The following is a 24080-nucleotide window of genomic DNA, read 5'->3' as shown; positions in this document are numbered from 1 at the left end:
TAAAGAATCCATCTGCCAATGCAGGAGATATGAGTTGGATCCCTGGGTAGGGAAGATGCCCTGGAGAAGGAAATGGCAATCCACTCCAATATTCTCGCCTGGGAAATCCCATAGATGGAGGAGCCCGAAGGGCTACAGTCCATGGGGTCACAAAGAGTTGAACACAACCTACCAATGGAACAACAGCAACAAATATAGCTGAAGGTCATTAATTAATTTAGGGTCATGACCATGACCTTAAGGTTTATTTACTTCTTCCTTTTTGGAGTAGAAGGCTGATCTTGGCTTCAGTTCCCTGAGGTGCTAGAAGGGAAATCTAGCTGGCATGGACTGTGACTCATTGATGGCAGAACTTCTCCTCGGTAAGAAAATAACTGGTCACTTGGTGGAGGACTTGGTCAAGTAGAAGGCATAGGGAACATTCTAAATTTCTCTGGTCCCTCCTGCTATGTTTGTCCAGCCTAATGGTGGAAAGCATAATGGGTCAGAGAATAGCATCCTTCTGGTTTAATTTCAAGTTTTCTTTCCTTGTTTAGAAAGTTGTGGGACTGCCTTCTATTCTACATTTGAAAAACTGGGGAGCTTAGATAAAAAGACCCAGAATGTGGCTAAGAAATAATCTTTTTAGCAGTTAAAACTATTTGTAGATGGCTTTAGCACCTTAGGATATAGTGCATTTTCTACCACTGGAAACTTGCAAGGAGAATTTCAGTGTTGGACAAGTTTCATTTAAGGATCCTTCAACTCCTAGGTACTACTCTTCAGATCAGCCTTCTCGCATTACTTATGCTGGTCCTGCAGTGAAGTGACACCCAAGTGTCGTGTTGATTAAAGAGCCAATACAGAGTGAAGGTCTCTTTCCCCCTTATTTTTTAATTCCATCCTCTTTTACACTATGTTTTGCAATATTTATTTTCTGTTTGGTCATAAAGTACTATTTTAAGAGTAATTAAATTAGGTTTTTTTTTTTAATAGACAATTTTTAAGACACAAATCTTAATAATTCTTAAAAATAAATGCATGCTTTATGGAACATTGTCATAAATATTAAAAGATCAAGCAAATCATCTGAATGACAGTTTGGAAATTTCTGCACTTGTAAATCTTCTATAGTCTCAGCCTGCTAAATTGCTCTAAATAATATATGTTTAAAAAGAAGAAACAGTGATTGCATTTTATTTCACTGAATATGGCAAAGGTTAATTAGAAGATTTGTAAAGTACTCTGAGCTTCTTATCAAAAATCACTAAAACTGAAAAGTCCTCATTTATTAAACCTGAAATTCTTTAGCTTTTTTTTTTTTTAAATCTTACAGGGGGCATCAAGGTTTAAATACATTTATTTTGTCTAGTTAAACCTGATTATATGGCTATTCTGATGCTGATGAAAGGTTGTTGGCAAAGAGTGTTTTTTTCATTTAAAATTTGTTTTAAGGGAGTATAACTGTATCACCATTTGATGACTTGTTTATTTCTCTTTTTTCTCTCATAATTCTTGCAAGTTAAACACTCAGTGGGAAATGATTTACAATTGGTCTCTGTGCGCTTAAAAACTGCTGATTGAAAATGGTAATAATAACCAACACATGCAGTGTTTACTGTGAGCCCAGGACGATTCTAAGCACTTTGCATTATTAATCCATTGAATCTTCACAGTGTTCATATGAGAAAGATACCATTATTATTTCTCCTTTACAGATGAGGAAACAGAATGCCACATAAGGAAATGGTGAAACTAGGACCCGATCCTATCAATCTGGCTCTAGGGTATGTGTTCTTAACTAACAGGGAATCAACTATTTGTTTTAATACACAGAACATCAAACTTATGACTTGACTGACATTTTAACATCATTAACACATTTTCTAAAGAAATAGTTGCAGTAAAAAGCTGTGGCATTTTTCTATTATATCTGGGGCTGCTGCAATTCTTGCAGTCATCACACAATGCATGGAAACAATTTACATGAATTTAGACAGCTTATATTTGTTTAGACAAAAAAAAAATTAGTGTTTTGGGAAGTGCAGCAGTTGTAACCTGCAAAGAAATGTAGGTATTGTTTATATTTTTTTCTTTTAACAGCATTTTCTATTTCATATAGTTTCATTGGTTTCAGTTGCAGGATTTTTACTATAATAGGTAAAATATGTGTGAATTCTGGAGTGTAATACGATCCTAAGACTGATGGTATGTGCATTTTATAGACCTAGCCCTCTAATATTTTATTTTTTCTGAAATACACATTATCACATTATTTCTTTAACCAGGTTATAGGGCTTCTACAGTAAAGATGTATAATCCCACTATTCAGTTAAATGAATAACTGCAATTCTACTTCAGGCCAACATATATAAAGAATAGCCAGGAGAGATAAGAAAGCCTTCCTCAGTGATCAATGCAAAGAAATAGAGGAAAACAACAGGATGGGAAAGACTAGAGATCGCTTCAAGAAAATTAGAGATATCAAGGGAACATTTCAGGCAAAGATGGGTTTGATAAAGGACAGAAATGGTATGGACCTAACAGAAGCAGAAGATATTAAGAAGAGGTGGCAAGAAAACACAGAAGAACTGTACAAAAGTTATCACAACCCAGATAATCACAATGGTGTGATCACTGACCTAGAGCCAGACATCCTGGAATGTGAAGTCAAGTGGGCCTTAGAAAGCATCACTATGAACAAAGCTAGTGGATGTGATGGAATTCCAGTTGAGCTATTTCAAGTCCTGAAAGATGATGCTGTGAAAGTGCTGCACTCAATATGCCAGCAAATTTGGAAAATTCAGCAGTGGTCAAAGGACTGGAAAAGGTCAGTTTTCATTCCAATCCCTAGGAAAGGCAATCCCAAAGAATGCTCAAACTACCGCACAATTGCACTCATCTCACATGCTGGTAAAAGTAATGCTCAAAATTCTCCAAGACAGGCTTCAGCAATATGTGAACCGAGAACTTCCAGATGTCCAAGCTGGTTTTAGAAAAGGCAGAGGAACCAGAGATCAAATTGCCAACATCCTCTGGATCATCGAAAAAGCAAGAGAGTTCCAGAAAAACATCTATTTCTGCTTTATTGACTATGCCAAAGCCTTCGACTGTGTGGATCACAATAAACTGTGGAAAATTCTGAAAGAGATGGGAAAACCAGACCAGCTGACCTGCCTCTTGAGAAACCTATATGCAGGTCAGGAAGCAACAGTTAGAACTGGACATGGAACAACAGACTGGTTCCCAATAGGAAAAGGAGTATGTCAAGGCTGTATATTGTCACCCTGCTTATTTAACTTATATGCAGAGTACATCATGAGAAACGCAGGGCTGGAAGAAGCACAAGCTGGAGTCAAGATTGCCGGGAGAAATATCAATAACCTCAGATATGCAGATGACACCACCTTATGGCAGAAAGTGAAGAGGAACTAAAAAGCCTCTTGATGAAAGTAAAAGAGGAGAGTGAAGAAGTTGGCTTAAAGCTTAACATTCAGAAAACTAAGATCATGGTATCTGGTCCCATCACCTCATGGGAAATAGGTGGGGAGACAGTGGAAACAGTGTCAGACTTTATTTTTTGGGGCTCCAAAATCACTGCAGATGGTGACTGCAGCCGTGAAATTAAAAGACGCTTACTCCTTGGAAGGAAAGTTATGACCAACCTAGATAGCATATTAAAAAGCAGAGACATTACTTTGCCAACAAAGGTCCATCTGGTAAAGGCTATGGTTTTTTCCAGTGGTCATGTATGGATGTGAGAGTTGGACTGTGAAGAAAGCTGAGTGCCGAAAAATTGATGCGTTTGAACTGTGGTGTTGGAGAAGACTCTTGAGAGTCCTTTGGACAGCAAGGAGATCCAACCAGTCCATCCTAAAGGAGATCAGTCCTGGGTGTTCATTGGAAGGACTGATGCTGAAGCTGAGACTCCAGTACTTTGGTCACCTCATGCGAAGAGTTGACTCATTGGACGAGACCCTGATGCTGGGAGGGATTGGGGGCAAGAGGAGAAGGGGCCGACAGAGGATGAGATGGCTGGATGGCATCACCGACTCGATGGGCATGAGTTTGGGTAAACTCCGGGAGTTGGTGATGGGCAGGGAGGCCTGGAGTGCTTCGATTCATGGGGTGGCAAAGAGTTGGATTCGACTGAGCAACTGAACTGAACTGAACTGACTGATATATATATACACCTATTTATACACTTATTTTTACATATATCCATAACCCCAAACAAATACACTAAGGATAGATTATTGATATTTGATTTTTGTTATCTTATAAACAAATGGTCTTATAAATATGGTAAATACATACTTATAGAACAAATAAAATACCAAAGACAATTACATTTCTAAATGTCATCTTCAACTTACTTTTGTTTTAGATAAACATTGATTTTCTTAAAAAAAAAAGGGATTTCCCTGATGGTACAATGGATAAGAATCCAGCCGCCAATGCGGGGGACACAGGTTCCATCCCTGGTGCAGGAGAATTCCACGTGCTGTAGAGCGACTAAGCCTATGCGGCACAACTACCGAGGCCGTGCGCTGGAGCCGGGGCTCCGCAATGAGACGCCACGGCAGTGAGAAGCCCGTGCACCGCAGGCAGGGAGCAGCCTCGGCTCACTGCAACTAGAGAAAACCCACGCAGCAACAGAGACCCAGTGCAACCGCAAATAAATAAAAAATAAAATTAAGTTAAAAAAAAATGTAAAAACCTTAAAAATCAATCAGAGACAGAAATTAGCCATGCAGGCATCCAAACTTATAAAGCAGATATATCAGAGGTGAACCGTTGCCTTAAAAGCAATCATTTCCCTTAACACACAATTGAAGCGAAGTGAAAGTTTCTCAGTCATCTCCACCTCTTTGTGACCCTGCGGACTGGAGTCTACTAGGCTCCTTTTTCCATGGGATTCTCCAGGCAGGAGTACTGGAGTGGGCAGCCATTCCCTTCTCTAGGGACCTTCTGGACCCAGAGACTGAACTTTGGTCTCTCACATTGCAGGCAGATTCTTTACCATATGAGCCACTAGGGAAGTTTAACACATGATTAGATATATTATTTCATTAAATAATAAGTTATCCTGGATTTTTTAAAAATATGATTTAATTTACAAAAGTCACTTTGAAGAAAATATTCTCAGATGAAAGCATTTTTACTATAGTGAGGGGCCTCTATCTTTCAAATGTATTAATATATATGATCATTCCAGCTGATTATGCTCTTACCTTGAATTGACAGAAAGTTATGACATTTGCAGAATCTCCTAGGTTTTTAGAAATTCATGTGTTCCCTTTGACAATTTCCTTCAGTGGGATTTAAACACCTTTGCTAAAACATTTTTCATGCTTTTCTCCTGTCCAGAATTAAATATTGGTCCCTTACAGGCAATGTATCAGGCACTGAAACAGGTTAACTTTAATTGACCTCATGGATTTCTCCCTAAGCAATACATTTTTAAACTACAGGTACTTGGCAGTTTGAACACTGATGGCAGGATTGGCTGGATCTTTCAAACAAGACCTAATAGCTCCTATGTGAAGAGTTCCTTGCTCTGCAGAGAAGTTTGTGAAATGTCTTTCATTTTGTGCTTCCTTACATGACTACTTCTGTCTGAAACCTGTCTGCCCATAATGGCTCATTGCTTCAGATGCACTGGTGCAGCCTCAGTAACTTTCTTGAAATATCTTTTGAATTAATGAAATCACCTAGCCACTCTCTGGAAGGAGATTATAAAGGCTAGAGACTCCCTTATTCCCACAGCAGGTCCAAAGTCCCCAGACCATGAAAGCCAGCAATGACAAACCTGTTACGATTTTTTAAAAATCTATTTTATTCAAGTCATTTTAGCCTGAACCATGATCTAATCTGTGTAATCCTGTGACTTGGGTCTGAGATGATTTTTACAAGGCTAGCTTCTACTGAGAGTCATTTTTTACATGAGTATTTTCTACTATTCTGGGTTCACAAGGACTTTTCCTATGTTCACACCACTTCCTGTCTGCATAAGGCATGCTATTTAATCACATGCTGTATTATATTTAACAGGTCTATGTGCATCTTGTCTCTTTATTGATATTCAGGTCTTTAAGCCTTGAGCAAAATTTTATATCCTCCCTATCCTGTCTCTTACAGTGCCAACTTCAAGTACTGGTCAAAGTGGAGATCGTGGAAAAAAGTCTAAATTGAGCTGAATTGAGTTGAACTGCCTCATTCTTCTCAGCTGAATTCTAAGGGCAGCCTCACCATCTGCTGCTTATCTATCATCTGGAAGCGGTTCTTCTGCAAATGCCTGTATGTGCTCAGCAAAGCTTCCAACGACTAAGTTTTTCTTCTGTCTTGGCCTCTGAAAGTCTTTGAGATTTGGGCACTGGCACTCTCTGGAATTTTCTGTCTAGTAGCAGAAGCCACACCACCTAGGGATCACGATGGTGAGGAATCTGAACAAAGACCAAACTGGAGAGTTTTTTTTTTTTTTTTTTTTTTAAATTCAGAAAGTTGAAACAGTAGGACTAATAGCTAGGAATAAGGATTGGATGCTAATGGTGTTGATGTTGTAGGTGAAAATTATAATAATCTTTAGCATTTTTTCTCTTTTTTATTTAACAGTTTTCTTGTTTATAATTTGCCAATTAGTATTACAAGCACACTACCTCTATTAAGTTATGTATTTCTTAAAATAATATTTTAAGGTATAGAGGATTCAATAACTTACCAAGTTCTACATAGCTAATGGGGCTTCTCCAGTGACTCAGCAGTAAAGAATCTGCCTGCAATGCAGCAGATGCAGGTTCCATCCCTGGGTCAGGAAGATCCCCTAGAGGAGGGCATGGCAACCCATTCTAGTATTCTCGTTTGGAGTATCCCATTGATAGAGGAGCCTGGCGGGCTACAGACCAAAGGGTCGCAAAGAGCTGGACATGAAGCAACTGGCACATATGCACGTGTACAGCTAACAAGCAGTAATATCAGAATCTGAACCCAGGCTATCTGGCTCCAGAACAAAGCTTTACTCTAAGTTTTAATTTTATACTAGTTATATCTCCTGAGAAGACTGGCTGAGATCCCTAATCTCTGAACCTAAATCATTATTCTTGGATGATGGTTTGCAAGAGGCATTGAGAAAACCCTTGCTTTAGGCCTTAAATGATTCTTCAACTTTTAACATGACAATTATTTCTTCATCTAGGAAAAAGAAATGAGTTGCTAAACTATCACTGTGAGACCAAAGTTTGGGGTATTCCATTTGTCCTAGGGTAATTAATAGAATTAATAATTATAAGGAGAAAAAGCAATTTCTTCACATGTCCTACTTTTTATGAGACATGGAGAAGATTAAAGATTAGTACCTTAGTGCTCTAACATAAAAGGAGAAGTTGTATTTGGGTGCCACGGCTCTCAACATCGTTGTATATAAGAGAGGAAATGGCCTTAGGAAATCTGCTCTCAAGTTATGTCCACAGATCTTGAACTGACTATTCTTTGTATCTCCTAAGATGCTGGGTTGGTCTCAGACAGTGGGGAGGGCTGGAAAGTCTATCATTCAGGATTTTGAAACAACTCAAAGGACAAAGCAATTCAACAGCAGAGAACTGAGAAACCAATATAATTAATACCATGTTATCAATTAGTATTCTCCTGAGTAGAAAATAACAAGAGAATTTGTTTAAAAAATTCTCTTATATGAAGTCTCTTGAAGCTCTGAATTATTAGCATACCGATTTATAAAGAGATTTCATTTAAAAATTGATAGATAGCCCAACAAGGACAAATAAAAGGTCCCCTTATACTTGGAGAATCTCCTAAAACATCTTCGACAGTCCCTGGACAGTTGATAAAACACTCTGCCTTTCTTTAACTTTGACCTGGTAATTGGTCTACTGGTGACTGACACCCTGTCATCAAATAGGCATTATATCATCCACAGTGCTGAAGTCTTTAAGACTCAGGGGCAGATGACCCTGAGGAAGTATAATATTTAATAAGCATCATTAACTAAATGCCCTTGGTTACAAAACTTAAAATTGTTCTTTTTTAATGGGCATTAGCATATAGGTATCTTGAGGTGCCCATCTATAAAACTTTGTGAATATATATGTATTTGAATTTATGATTTAATCCCAGTTCTTTGTGTAAATACAGTCCCTGGTGATCACTGTGATTGTCCCACATACGAATGGCTCTATGAAGGAAAGCTATTTTGGCCTCCCTTGTCTTAGACAAGTGGTACCGTGATCCACCACTTGATTAATAAATGTCAATTTATTCCCTCAGCCTTGTCTAAATTCAGATGATGGATAGCGAAACCTCATCTGAGCTATTTAAAAAAATAACTTTCTTCTCACGTTGAAAATCAAATATCCCAAATCTGAAATATAAGGCCAGGTTGTCTGCAAGAATAGCAGTTTAGATTAAAAAAAAAAAATCAAAGACTTTGGATGGAAATTTTAGTGAGCAACTTCCGGTCACACTTTTCAAGCAGTGTGTGTGTGTGTGTGTGTGTGTGTGTGTGTGTGTGTGTGTGCTCAGTCGTGTCTTACTCATTGCAGCCCCATGAACTGTAGTCTCTCAGGCTTCTCTGTCATGGGATTTCCCAGGCTAGAATACTGAAGTGGTTGCCGTTTCCTTCTCTGGGGATCTTCCTGACCCAGGAATCAAACATGCATCTCCTGAATTGGCAGGCAGATTCTTCACTACTGGTGCCACCTAGGAAGCCCTTTGCCTGCAGAATCTCTACTAAAAGCATCCCCTGCTTGTGTCCCGGAGACCCAGTGTGAAGGGTTAGTGCACTTTGCTTATGGATTTTAGTAATTTCCATAGTTGTTTTCAGCTTTCAGCTGTCTATTCTTCAGCTGCAAAACAACTTAGAATCATCTTGAAAGCAGAGACTCGGCTTCACCATTTGAATGTGCCAAAGGGACATTTTGAGGATATTGAGGGGACAAAAGTGCTTGAAGTTACACTGTGTGATGAAAAAATGCTTCTTATTAGAAATTTCCTTATGACTGAGTATGAATGGAACCCATGTGAGCAAGGGTCATTACAGCCCCAACAGTAGATCAGAATGTGGGTAAGCTAGACCAGGTAAAGGAAGCTTTCCTTATTGATTCAGCGACCTCAGAGAGGATCCTGTCTTTGATTAAGAGAGAAAGGGAGGAGGGACGCCGTAATGGCACAGCAGAGGTGCTGCGTTAATGCAGAGCCGGGTCAGAACTGAGTCCTTGTGACTTTACCTGCTGCACTCTGTGATGGGGTGGAACTGCCCTGAGAGCTAAAGGCTGGCACGTGTCTTTCCCTTGCAGAATAATCCAGCTTAAAATCCCCGAGTGTGGATCCCTCTGAAGCTTTCTGACAGCTTGCCTCCCTCAAGGGGAAAATTAAATCGGATTTAGTCCTTGTTTTCTTTTTGCAAATAAATTCCTTCTTGATAAATAGGGTTGCTGGGCTATGAGATAACTTGTAACTTGAGGAACATTGGACGGCTTCTCTTCCTCTGTGGATCTCTCTGTATCCTTCCTGTTATGGTCTGAATGTTTCCTCCCCCAAATCTATATGCTGAAATCCTGACCCTCCAAGGTGATGGCATAAGGAGGCGAGGTTTTGGGGAGGTGTTTGAGTCATGAGAATGGAGCCATGAATGGGATTAGTGCCCTTATAAAAGAGGCTCCTAAAAGGCCTTTGCCCGTCTTACCACAGGAGGACATAGTAAAAAGCTGCAACCTGGAAGAGAGCCCTCATTCAACCATGCTGGACCCTGGTCTTGACTTTCAGCCTCTAGAATTGTGAGAAATAAATGTCTGTTGTTTATAAACTTCCCAGTCTGATGTTCTGTTATAGCAGCCTGCACAAATAAACTTCTTCATCTCCCTCCCTTCTTCTTTTTCTTTCTCTGATAGAATTCATCTCTCTTAGATTTCATCAGTGCATTTGCTCATTTATTAAAAACAGATTTTCTAAGTGTCTACTATATTTTACTAGGTATCTACAATGTTCCAGGTACTGTTTTAGGTTCTGAGGATATAAATGACAAACAAAAGAGACCAATTGTCTGTCCTCAAGATGCTTATCTTCTAGAACTCTCTGAAGTTTGACTGAACTCTGGCTCTCCCATCAATAGATTTATAAATTTGTGGCAAGTTATTTAATGGAGCTATGCCTCATTTCATCCCAATCCCAAAGAAAGGCAGTACCAAAGAATGTTCAAACTACCACACAATTGCACTCAGCTCACACGCTAGCAAAGTAATGCTCAAAATTCTCCAAGCCAGGCTTCAACAGTACGTGAACGGTGAACTTCCAGATGTTCAAGCTGGATTTAGAAAAGGCAGAGGAAGCAGAGATCAAATTGCAAACATCCATTGTATCATCAAAAAAGCAGGAGAGTTCCAGAGAAACATCTACTTCTACATTATTGATTACGCCAAAGCCTTTGACTGTGTGGATCACAACAAACTGTGGAAAATTCTGAAAGAGATGGGAGTACCAGACCACCTGACCTGCCTCTTGAGAAATCTGTATGCAGGTCAAGAAGCAATAGTTAGAAATGGATATGAAACAACAGACTGGTTCTAAATTGGGAAAGGTGTACATCAAGGCTATATATTGTCACCCTTCTTATTTAACTTATATGCAGAATATATCATGCAAAATGCTGGACTGGATGAAGCACAAGGTGGAATCAAGATTGCCAGGAGAAATATCAATAACCTCAGGTGCAAAGATGACATCACTTTTATGGCAGAAAGTGAAGAGGAACTAAAGAACCTCTTGATGAACGTGAAAGAGGAGAGTGAAAAAGCTGGCTTAAAACTCAACATTCAGAAAACTAAGATCATGGCATCTGGTTCCATCGTCGCTTCATGGCAAATGGATGGGGAAACAATGGAAACAGTGAGAGACTTTATTTTGGGGACTCAAAAATCACTGCAGATGGTGACTGCAGCCACGAAACTAAAAGACTCTTGTTCCTTGGAAGAAAAGCTATGACCAACCTAGACAGCATATTAAAAAGCAGAGACATTACTTTGCCAACAAAGGCCCGTATAGTCAAATTGGTTTTTCCAGTAGTCACATATGGATGTGAGAGTAGGACTATAAAGAAAGCTGAGCGCTGAAGAATTGATGCTTTTGAACTGTGATGTTGGAGTAGACACTTGAGAGTCCCTTGGACAGCAAGGAGATCCAACCAGTCCATCCTAAAGGATATCTGTCCTGGGTGTTCATTGGAAGGACTGATGCTGAAGCTGAAACTCCATTACTTTGGCCACCTGATGTGAAGAACTGAGTCATTGGAAAAGACCCTGGTGCTGGGAAAGATTGAAGGCGGGAGAAGGGGATGACAGAGGATGAGATGGTTGGCTGACATCACCAACTCTATGGACTTGAGTTTGAACAAGCTCCTGGAGTTGTTGATGGACAGGGAGGCCTGGTGCACTGCAGTTCATGCGGTCACAAAGAGTTGGACATGACTGAGCGACTGAACTGAACTGAGCGACTGAGGTGAACTGAACTGATGCCTCATTTACTTTCCTACTAGTTGCTCAGAAGGTAAAGAATCTGCCTGCAATGCAGGAGACCCAGGTTTGATTCCTGGGTTGGGAAGATCCCTTGGAGAAGGGCATGGCAACCCACTGCCATATTCTTGCTGGAGAATCCCATGGTAGAGGAGCCTGTCAGGCTATCATCCATAGCGTTGCATAGAGTGGGATATGACTTAAGTGACTTAGCACGCATGTATAGATGCCTCGTTTTCCTCATCATACAATGGGGATAATATTAGCTTTTCCCTCAGTAGCCCTTTATAAGGATCAAATGAGATAATATCTTTAAAGTGTTTAGGAGCAGAGTGTGTGGCTATGAGCTAGTGTGTAATGCATGCTTCTCGTCTCCCTGTCATTGTTTGTACTCTCATCATGGTGTTCCTCCCTGAGATGCTTATTGTCTCATTTGCCCGGCCACCCGAGAGACTTTTCCTTGTGCCTCAGTACCAGGGAGCAAGCAGGAGCCGGCTCTGAAAATGCTCAGGGAGCAGCCGTTGTGAGACTAGCGCTGAATTATTTCCGTGAAAAGCACTATCCAAGAATACCTTAACGTGTTGACCCTAGGATCCTGCCAGGAGACAAGGGGACCAACACCCTTTATACGTAGAAACACGTGAGCAGAAACAAATCAAAATGAGGTTAAAGGATACTGTGTGAATCCAACGATTGATTGGACTGTGGCAAGAGTCAGATCTCTGGCTTTTTCAAAGCATAGCCTCTCGTTCTTTTTATATTTATGATGTGCATCTTAGTAAGCAGTATTCTTGCCAGGAAAATCCCATGGACAGAGGAGGCTGGCGGGCTACAGTCCATGGGGTTGCAAAGAGTCGGACATGACTGAGCACAAGCTCTGTGTATACTATACTATACCACAGTAGTCATAGAATCTTCTCTGCTTCTGCTTGCCCATGTCCCAATACTTTAAAACTTTTTGATATTGGTGAAAGAGGTAAGTCATTTCAGACATTTTTTCAGACATACTCAATTCTACTTTAGCAGTGTCCCTCGGTCCTATATGCCTTGCAGGTCACTTTCCTGGTTTCTGACAAGTATTGTGATGAATTACTAGCTGGGGGTAGCTTGCGTTTCTTCACACTATTGATTTTAGGAAAATTCAAGCTTTCAGAAAGTTGGAAAGCCAATATTTAATGTCATTTGTCCTGAAAACAACACTTGTCCAAAAAAGAAACAGTCACCACACTTTATACCTTCATTAAATCAATGACACATTTCTTTTAAAAAAAAGTGTTTAAAAATCATTTTTTTTTTTTAAATAGAGGAAAAGAAAATCCTAACATTTTAAGATTGCTCTGTTTTTTATAAACCTCTGGGTATAGTGTACTGGTATAGTGTACTCTTTTTATTAAGTTTTTTTTTGATGTGGACCATTTTTAAAAAACTTTATTGAATGTATTAAAATATCGTTTCTGTTTTATATTTTATATATTTTTTTTTTGGTTCCGAGGCATATGGTATCTTAGCTCTTTGACCAGGAATCAAACCCACACTCCCTGCATTGGAAGGTGAAGTGGATTGCCAGGGATGCCCCCTAGTTTACTCTTAAAACAAGTGTTTATTTGTTTATCTACTACTGTTGGTAATTGCTAAACCACACGCACTGCATAAGTAATAGATGGGAGCCTGGTGAGCTACAGTCCATGGGGTTGCGGAGAGTCGGACACAACTGAACTATTAACATACACACATACACAATACCAATTTTTGTGAACTATTACACCAAGAAGTGTTCACTTCTTTTTACCCTTAATATCTTGTCTCTACATTAATATCCTCCACAAGTCAGAGCAGTCCACTTGGTCCTGGAGTGGTAACTTCATTTTCGTAATTCGGGTGTGAAATGTTGACAAAAGTGTTTTTAGAGTTTATTTTGGTTACAATTGTTGTTTTCCTTCCCCACTCCACCCCCCGCCTCCCAGGCACAATTACCTCTTACAAGAAGGTCTTAGCCTATCTCTGTCTTAAACCAAGTGTATGATTTTGAGCAGGTAATTTAGCTTCTGAGGGTTTTGTTCTTTTCATGAGTAATGTGAAGGTCTGAATCTTTCTGATCTCTAAGGTTTTTTGTCATCTCTAAAGGCTTCTGGATCTATTAAAATCCATATTTTCCCCCATGGGAGATACAGTATCTGAGATTTGATAATAAAAGTACTACAGCTTATTCTGTATGCAAGGCTGAAATCAGTTTCATTACTCCGGGTAAGTCATTAAAAGACATGAACAACAAAATGTACTTGACACTAAAACTATATTGATTCCAGCTTAAATCTCGTCTGGTGCCTCAGAAAGCTCTCTGGGCTATGGGAAGGCTTCAGGCTGCTCTGGGAGCGCTGTCCCTGTTGGTACAGATGCAATATTAGACTGGAGTCTCCTGGGATATTTTTGGATTTAATTGTCCAAATAAATTCCACTATCAACACATTTACTTGTTATCTGCTCCTGTCTTATCCAGTATAGAACACAAAGAATCAAATAATGATATTCACATTTTTTGATTGTCAGAATTTCAGATTAAGTAAACTTTATTTTGTGAGTTCCATACATGAGTCATTAATTAATGTATATAAAGGTAAGAAAAGATATTGAAGGTACTGATATGTGGAACTGAGTGTACTAAATTGAGGATAGAAGGATTGATATCTAAACGGTCTAAAGGCAAGAGAAAGATATTGAAGGTCGAGATATGTGGATCTGAGTGTACTATATTGGGGATAGAAGGGTTGATATCTAGATGAACTGAAGAAATTGCTTTACACTGACTGCCGTGGGCACCTGGGTTCTTTGTAATCAGATTATATCATTAGACATTTTATTTTATAAAAAAAATGGCCTAACAATTTTTTTTAAGTTTTTGGACAGACTCTTTTTCTACACCCTCTTTCCATTAGTATGAGATGACCATTGAGAATACACTGTTAGTTCCTTACCTTGAAGAAGGTCATTGTTGATCCATCTCTGACAGCCCCATATTCTATCTTGGTTTGTTTTGCCAAATCATCCGCTGAGTCAATGGGGGATTCCATTCGCTCTACTGTCAAGAAGGCGGCCAGATTGGCAGTGTAGGATGAAATGATGATTAGGGTGAAAAACCACCATATCCCTCCAACTATTCTGGTCGAGAGAGCTTTGGGCATCAACTCTGATCCTGTGATGGTATCATCAGAGTAAGAGTGTTAAACAGAGGTGTTAGAAGAGAGGAGACTCAAGATTCAACAGTAGTCTAGAGAGATAATGCATTTTTGTGACTCAAAATCACAAATCTATCAAGCATTTATTCTCTTGTGTGTAGGTGAATAGATGTATCTTTTAGAAAATGAAGCAAAATCTAAATGATCTTTTATAATTTATCACTGCTGCTGCTTAAGTGTGATTTATTTCCATTTGATGGTTTTAATAATTTTAACCCTGAGATATAATATGTCTAAAATTTGTAAATAGTTTAGTTGCTTAGGTTTGAGTTTGTTTGCTTGTTTTTGCTGAAAAATCCTCAGAGTTCTGGCCTTTTTGTACTGTCTAATATGCATCTTATTGTGTGAAATAAAATGTTCTTGGTTGTACAACAGTGAAGGCTTTAAAATATTAACATTAACATTTTATTTAATATTAAAGAATGGGAGAAACTTTCAAAAGATTTACATAGCATGCTATTTATCACATGCATTTAATAAAACACTATTTTACAAATCAAATGATATTGGATGCAACTGTACTTGACAGCTGATGAATCATTTTTTATTGTTTTATGTTATTTTTGAAGTTGAAATTATTTTTTTAATGCTGATTCTTGTTTAACTGAAAATAATATATTCACTGAAAAGGCACAATTTTGTCCTCGAATAAAGTACAATTTAATTATACTTCAAAGACTGGCTGTTTTGCACGTGAAAAGGGGCCCTTCTTGGTAAAAACACTCATTTTAGGTGTTATCAGATGATTCCTGATTATTTGTATAAAGGTAATATAGAGGCATTTAATGTATTTACCAAAAAAAGAAAAAAACATCTTTCTCTCTTGAAGAAAGGGTATATGGGCAAAGTTTACCTACACAAAGGACAAGCATCTGTGAAAGCGCTCTAGCTCATAACTTTTGATCAAGCTGAGCTATGGAAGGCTATAAATCCAGCAGAAGAAGCGAAAGGGGCAGAAAGGTATATGCAGCCCTTACCCTCATTGTATTGATCCGTGGATGGATTTTGGTTAATCTGCTTGCCTGAAATTCACCATTGTTTCTCTCTTGGCATTTTCTCCATAAACTTGGAGAAATGATAGAGTTTATGGGACCACTTAAGAAGTGAAAGGAAAACTGCTACTGCTAAGTCACTTCAGTCATGTCCGACTCTGTGCGACCCCATCCCTGGGATTCTCCAGGCAAGAACACTGGAGTGGGTTGCCATTTCCTTCTCCGATGCATAAAAGTGAAAAGTGAAAGTGAAGTCGCTCAGCCATGTCCAACTCTTCGCGACCCCATGAACTGCAGCCTACCAGGCTCCTCCGTCCATGTGATACACCCTAAGTTAAATCTAAAGTGTGAAGTTCAGCAGGTGAATTATCTGGTTTAAAGGAGTCTTTCACTATTCTGATTGTCTTGAAATTTTGTCGTTAATGACTTAAGATAGGGAAATTGGAGTTTACCAATCTACAAATACATGAATTTATGCTCAAGGTTAATCTGTAAACAAATGCAAATATTTCTCATGAAATCAGAGTCAGCTCCAGGCTCATGATATGCAGATAAAGAGTTTCTTAGCTTTGAATTAGCTATAGTCTTCTAAAGCTATTCTTTGTACTTTATTCTCTTTTAATGAGGTTAATGGCTTCACCGTGGTTTTTATTTCTTTTTTTTTTTGCTTGTTTGTTTGAATTTGAGTGTGTAACGTTACACAGATTTATAACAGTTTTCATCAAATTGCTTCTAAGGATTTAGTAAGATAGTGCGTTGCTGTTGTAATCTTGCAGTTTAATGGGATTTATATGCCTGTGGGTGTGTATGTTTAATGCCCAAGTTTGTTTCATATCTTCATGCTGAATTGATCTAGCAGCCTCATGGCAGTGTGATATTATTTTAGATCTTTAGTTGGCTATCGTTAAAACACCATTTATTTCATAAAATACCCATAGGAAATAGGTAATACAGTTAGTAGATATATTTTCCTAGCTTATAGGTATAGATTTTCTGCTGTGAATTTATCCTTATTTTATTTGGTTGCATTTGTGAAAAGATCAGGTTTTAATTTATTATTTGTATAATTGTGTATTATATGGCAGGAAAACTGGGCAGACAGATGGATAACCAACTGTCTACATGCAATAATAAATTCAATTCTATCACACTTCAAAATAAAATGTATTTATACGTTTGAATGAAGTTGTCTTGGAAATTAAAAATAATTGATAGGAACCTATTCGTACTACATTTTAAACCCTTGGTAGATGGTATGAATTTCTCAACACTTCATCTTTTGAAAAAAATTCACACAGTTTTCTGACTTTCATGACTCTCAGTGTTAACTGATATACCTAGAAATGACTTCACTCAAGTAGAGATGATTTGTTAAAGTTCAGAACTCTAGAGGATGAAATCATGACAGTAATAAAAGTAGAATAAAACATCATCAGAAAATATTTGGGATGAGAGACAATACTTGCTGAAGTCTCTTTAGTGCCTTTTACGGCAGACATGACAGCCAATCCTGATCCAGACTTTGCTCACGCTCTGTAGAAAAGAGAAAGCCTGATCATCACATTAAAAAACAAATTAAACAAAATGGTTTCCAATTGAGTACAGTGACAAACTTTTGCTAGCAAGAGCACAACAGTCAGTATAGAAGTAATTAGCTACCCGGTCCAATGCCACATGCTAAGGACAAATGCACGAATAGTCACCAGTCTGCAAATTTGTACATTGTAATATTTTTTCACCTGACAGATACTTTAAACTTCTTGAAAAACAAGCAGAGTCTGGTTGGGGCTGACTGTCATGTACCCAAGGTCGTGGTAACTAGCAGACACTGCATCCCACGGTTTGCTGTGGATGATGGGAAACTCCAAACAGGTAGCGTATCAAAGAGAAATTTAGGGAGAGGGTACTCTCATATGATGGGCTTCCCTTGTGGCTCAGCAGTAAAGAATCTGCCTTCCAATTCAGGAGACATGGGTTCGATCCCTGGATCGGGAAGATCCATGGAAAAAGATATGGCAACTCCCTCCAGTATTCTTGCCTGGGAAATCCCATGGACAGAGGAGCTGGCAGGCTACAGTCCTAGGGGTCGCAGAGTTGGACATGATATAGCGACTAAACAACAACAGTAACACTCATATGACAAAAGGCAGTCACGGTCACGTATACCTGCACAGGCGTGCTGCATACTCTAGGAAACCCAAGGCTATATTTTCCTATTCTAATGGCATAGGAAGGCAAGTTACTGGTGAGGAAGGAAGTCTCTTTCACTCTTTGAAAGTGATGGCCCACAAGATAAATGCCTTAAAAACTAAATGCACTGGTAAAGCAGTATATGTCATCCAATGAGTTTTCCTGTGGGATTTATAGTTCTGTCTTATGCTTTAAACTCACGCAAGTGATTTCCAGTAAATCAGGTGCTGGGTCTGCACCTACTTTGCACTGCCTGAATAAACTATACTTAACTGCGTGTTGAGATGATTTACTCACTTTGCTCAATTATTTGGTATTTCCACACTAGAAACCCTTGTTCTCTCTCCTTGGAATTTTTAAACACAATATAAACACCTGGAGTAGCATGATAACAAGTCCCTCCTGAGAAGCCTTAGGGTTTACCCCTAAGTAACAAACATCTTTAATATATATCCTAGTTGAAATTTCCTTTGCCAATTTATTTTGCAGCTTGTTGTCAAATAAGGAGATATTCCAAACACAACAGCATCTGTGACTGATGATTTTCTTAAATTAATGCATTTAATCTTGAGAAGTATTTTCTAGACCATACGCCTGGAATCAAAGCTGAGGAAAATCCACAGAAGTGTTGGATTTCTTCCAAAGGTTAAAACAACTCACTCCTCCCTTCCCCACAAAATCAAAATCCTCCAAATCATAGAAAATGTACAAAATGTATTACATTTCTGTGGTTTGAATTTCATTTCCTCCAACATCTCCAGTTTACTGTTGCTATGGTTACTAACTGAGGGAGATTGTAAAAAGTTACTGGGAAACTAAGACAAATCCCAGTAGGGTTTGTCAGAGTGGTAATTAGGTGATAGTTTTAGGGACTGTCATCTATTGGAAGGCTGTAAGTCAACCTAATTTTCAAAGGATTCAAATTTTATCCCTTTCCAAATTGTAACTTGTGAGGTTATGACTAAAAGGGAAAAGATAGATATCTCCATCTATGCCAGTTTGTAAACAATTTCTAAGGTAATTTATCCTTTCTTCCCTCTAGGAAAATTTGTATTTGTTGCTTGATAGAAGTTTATTTTAGATCTGTAGCAAAGGAATTCTGTTCCTGTTATATTTTTGTCTTTTTTATTTTTAGAACTGTCTAGGAAGCTGGGTTCAATCTTTTTAACTTCTGAGTTGGTTTTTAGCCTACTCCCTATCTTCTTGGTGGAGTTTACCAGCATAAAAGCCTGTCAGCAGACCGTGGGATGCGTGTGACAAAGATGGGCAACCTTGTACCTTGTTGCATGAGAGCTCCAACTCCAAACCAGAAACTATTTAGTAAAGTAAAATTGTTTTCCACCACGTCTGAGTCAGGGTTGCATGGGTGGGGGTTATACCACTCGTAGGGTGTAAACCTGCGGTAGTTAACAGAAACAGTCTGTAAACATGAGGTAGATACTTGTGGCACCAGCAGAAATCCACTGAACGAGGCACCATACCCAACAGCTAATGAGGGATGTGTCAAACCAAACAGTAGGCCAGGTTCATAAACTTACAGCTTTGGTGGGCAAAGTGCAAAGGAGACTCTAGACATTATATATTTACCAGTCTTCTGATCTCTAGGCAAAGCCCGTTGGTTGGCTGGAACCATATTCCTCAGATCTATGTCTACTGAATTTTTCTGAGTTTTCACTCATTTCCATTTTATTGAACACCTAGATGGACTGCAAAGGGAGGTCCACTCATCCCAAGTATTTACCCCACAGAGCAGCGATGACGATGATACACACAGTTGCATACCAACTGTAATATCAAGACCCTGTGTCGCTAGGTGCTGAGGAAGACAGGAAATACAGGGCTGACTGGACTTCAAGGGTTATTGACTGATCGATCAAAGGAGTCTATGTAGTCTAGTGATTTCATAATGCATCAAAGGAGTTGCAAGTTTCAAACGATTAGTGAACAAAAAGAAGGTCTGGATTGGGGTGAATTCGATGTTTTTATGATAGTATGTGGAGATAAAAATCCCAATCTTTAAATGAAGAGATAAATTCAAATTCAGAAGTACCCTGGCCCAGGCATCAGACTTCATTAATGTTAAGGCCAGAGCATGTCTGGATGGACAGTTTTAGGTTCAGACTTTCCTCTAAGATTCATTTCGAATTGTTTCTACAACTGTGAACTGTGGTCATTTGATCACCAGCCCTAGTTGGCGAGGAAGTCAACCTTGAACAAGTAATTTAAACTCTCTGGCTTCAGTTTCCTTATTTTTAAAGAAGAAAGAATCCAGATATCTCTAAGTTGTGTTAAAATAAAAATTTGAGGGGCTGAAATGATTTTTGGTTCTTCTTCTATTTTCTAAACATCTGCCTGACCTCTACAAGTCCAAGGAGCTCCCTGCTCTGTGTTTCCTTTTTAAGACTATCTTTCCAAGGGGCACTTATTTTTCCAAAAACGACATTAGCAAGTGCTCTGTGAAGCGATCAGGAAATGATTTAAAATGCAGTAGTCCTTAGCACCGAAAGCTATGCCATTTGCCATTGGGTCCTTTTAATGCAAGCAGGAGTGTAAGAGTAATGTTCAAACCCCATAAAGTCAGTGAGAACATATGGAATGCTCTCCGGCCATAAGGTTTCAGCAGTAAACAATAGCAGGCAGCTGACACGTGGTGGAGAGTTGGTGTTAGGGTGAATACATTATCTATAGCGAGAAGCGGGGCATACTTTGAATCAGGCACAAGGAAGCGGGCAGACAGTTCTAAATGAAACACCATGCTCTAAACCTGCAGACCCCTTCTGAAAAGCGTACAGGGTCTCCTCATCAAGTCTTAAGGAGGCTAGGATAACAGCCTCGTACTTTATCCCATAATAATGGCATCCAACTCATTACTGCGCCTCTCCACAGCTGCAGGGCAAACAGTGCAGGTTCCTGTGAAGCTTATGAATAAAGCTTTAATTGACAATGCCATGCCAATACATTTTAATTACTGTTTCAACAATATAATTAAGTTTTGAATTTATACTCTCTTATAACCATAGAAGTTTGCTGAGCCGAAGAACCCGATACCAATATTAACGAACCTACTAATTGAAGCAGTATGCAGAGTAAAAATGCCACTACTTAAGCAGTATCACTGGCACTTGTATAATAATTTAAGAAAATTAATTGCAATACATTAGGAGGGCTGTGCCTTCCAAAGCAGAAGTTTTTCTAAACAGATCATAAAACCTGGCCACCACTAGCCCCGTGATATTCTGGCATTTCTCCCGTGTATGTGCTCTGATGAATGAACTCACCACTTCTTTGTTTGGAAAGCTGCATCTCACTCGGTCCTGTTCCAGTATTTCAGACTTTGCAGCTCTAAGTGAACAATTCATCTAGTTTTCTCTGGCAAAAAAGAAAACTGTCCAAACAGCAATGTGATTCTGCCTGCTCTGTGGAGATATTTTAGATTCTTTTTCTCTGGGATTCTGAGTGACTTGGAGAGAGTGTGGACTGAGGAATACTAAATAGTGATTTGATGCTGTACCGTACGTAGCACACTGGTTTTCATAATGCAATAGATCTACCTGTTGCCTGGATGTAGATATTTCACCTTGAAATTCCTAACATCTGCTTAAAGATAGCCAGTGTGACAGCAATGTCATCACCAGGAAGCCCGGTAGAAAGATTAATTCATGGCCTGTACCAATGATATTCTGAAGCTGCTCTGCTCACCTGATTTCAGTTTTAGTCAAATGACAGAGAAAAGGACAAATGTGCTTAGAATTTATGTCAAAACTTGTATCTCGAAGAGTTATACTGAAATACAGAGGCTCATTTTGGTTTTATGTTCATATATGCCAGGCTTTCACTTGAATGGAAGATATAAAATGATGCTCATACTGAAGACTTCTAATTAAGGGATTCTTCTTATGACTGAGAATGGATATCACGCTACATCAACAAGAGGGAGATCTTTTAATGGAGAAAGCTCTCAATCTTGTAATGTAACTGGCTGGGTTTATAGTATAACCGTAGAGCTACAGTCAAAGATTTTCTTGATTTTTTCTTTACCAGAAGCCAAATTAAAAAAATGTCCATTTTAAGAAGATAAACATAAATTGTAAGATGTAAGCAGACATTATTTCTGGATATTCAGTCTATCTAAATTGTATGTTCATGATGGACATAATTCCTTGGGATTAAATACTTTACAAAAAGTAATTTATAAAATGTCAACCACAAAGCAAAAACACTGACAGGCACGTTTGTAATAAGTCATAGTAACTAAAAATTTTTATATGATTTTCCTTAGTTTGTCTAACTTTATAAATCAATTCAGTTCAGCAAATGATTCGTAAGCCTCTGTCTAGTGAGGACATAAGCCCAAAGCAGTGATGAGCTTTATTTTTCCCCTCTAAAAGGACAAGAAAGGGTATACTTCAAAACACAAATTCAAAAGCCTCTCTAGAGCTAACAATGATTAGGAGATTAACTGTTTTTCATTTCTATTTCACTAACTTTGAATGCAAACCACTAAGGTGGTAACAGAAAGTCATTTTCCATCTTAGCTTACTGATGCAGAGTGACCAAGTTTATGGTCTCAGGGTATGATGATGGGAAGTCAAAGAGAATCGGCACACTTATTTAACCAGGATTTGTCTTGGGGAATCACATCCAAGCTATATTTAGTGGCTTTATGAACTGGAAGCAGAAATGGATTCAGAGGTATGGGGAAGATGAATATAGTTGCGAATGCAATCCCCATGACAATGCACCTGTGCACCGCAGGGAGTTATTTTTAAAATTTTTTACGTTTTACCACCATGCTGTGTGAAAGATTGCGTTTGATGTCTGACACTCCACTTCCCCAAGACCCCGAGTGAGGAGAAAGACAGTGAGAAGGGAGTGAGAAGGGTAATAAGCTAAACAAAGAAAAAACTGGTCTACAAAATGTACTGTTGGTGAGTAGGAATCCTGAGTAAATGGTGTTGATTGGGGGAGAAACAAGGCTGCTTCTTTTAATTTTTTGGCCACACTACACGGCATATGGGACCTTAGTTTCCTGGCCAGGGACTGAACCTGCATCCCTGCATTGGAAGCGTGGAATCTTAACTACTGGACCATCAGGGAAGTCCTGGAGGCTGTTTTCTTCATTGAAAGAGAATCAAGTTAGAAAATGTAGGGCTCTGGATCACCAGGAGCTTACAGAGGAACAGATAACATAAGCATGGGAAAGCTACTGAATGCTACATTCGTTTGGTGGTAAAAATAAGGCAACTTGAAGACACAGTTGGGGTCAAATGTAAACAAATACTTTCAAATCGTGTGTTTGTGAGAACTGCTGGATGCTGTTGACATGGTTTTCTCCTTTGCCAATTTGGGCAAGTCAGTGTGACAAATAATGTAATTACTTGCTCATCAACATTGTCTTGACTATTCTATTCATCAGCATCACTGCCTAGATAAAGCAATGAACTGGGGAATATGGAAACTCACTTCTCTGGTACCCTCTGCTGCTTGGATTGCCCCACTAGTCCTAAAATCACCCAGCAGGTGTGGGCCCCAAATAGAGGAATGGAACAACAAGCCAGCACAAGGTTTCTTAGCTATTATCAGATGGCACATCCCCTTGAGGCAATCATATATTAAATGACCATTTGAAGGGAGTATTTATTTCCCTTAGGAGCAAGTAATGAGACATGCACCTCCAAAGGTGAGTGATTCATCTTTGAAAATTAGACATTCCAAGCAATATCATCTTTAACTATTTAGAGCACAGTTTTTCCAACTTGATGCTATTGACATTTTGGGGATATCTTTTTGTCATAGGAGGCATGATGTTTTGCACACTGCAGGATGTTTAGCTACATCCCTGGACTCTATCTACCAGATACCAGTAGCATCCTCCACCCTCAGCTATAACAATCAAAAGCTATTTCCTGACACTGTCAAATGTTCCCTGGGGGATAAAATCTCTCCTAGTTGAGAACCACTGATTGAGTATTATCAAAGGATAATATCACTCTACATACTGCCACTATATTATTTTCTGAGGTAGGACACATGGAAAGAATGCTTTGGTAATTATTTAAAATTAATATCTGGACAAAACTTGGAAAACAATCTAGGGTTTGGTAATTGTATAATTTATGAGGTATAAAGAACTTCCAAACATTCATTTCTTATTGAATGTGTCTCAC

The 24080-nt window shown here is 38.8% G+C and overlaps 1 protein-coding gene across 9 annotated transcripts in view; it reads right to left on the bottom strand.

The window, feature by feature from the left end:
* Nucleotides 1-24080, bottom strand: part of GRIK1 (glutamate ionotropic receptor kainate type subunit 1) — a 442037-nt gene that overhangs the window by 29871 nt on the left and 388086 nt on the right. For all 9 annotated transcript variants that reach the window (XM_061133910.1, XM_061133912.1, XM_061133911.1 and 6 more), the window contains 2 exons: nt 19192-19310; nt 14471-14688 (listed from right to left, as the gene is read on the bottom strand). In XM_061133910.1, coding sequence (XP_060989893.1) covers nt 14471-14688; nt 19192-19310 — 337 coding nt within the window. The remainder of the gene's footprint in view (nt 1-14470; nt 14689-19191; nt 19311-24080) is intronic.

The sequence above is a fragment of the Dama dama genome, chromosome 31 (genome assembly GCF_033118175.1).
Source record: "Dama dama isolate Ldn47 chromosome 31, ASM3311817v1, whole genome shotgun sequence".
Taxonomy (NCBI): Eukaryota; Metazoa; Chordata; class Mammalia; order Artiodactyla; family Cervidae; genus Dama; species Dama dama.
The sequence above is the reverse complement of the archived record's forward strand: the minus strand, read 5'-3'. Positions and strand labels throughout refer to the sequence as shown.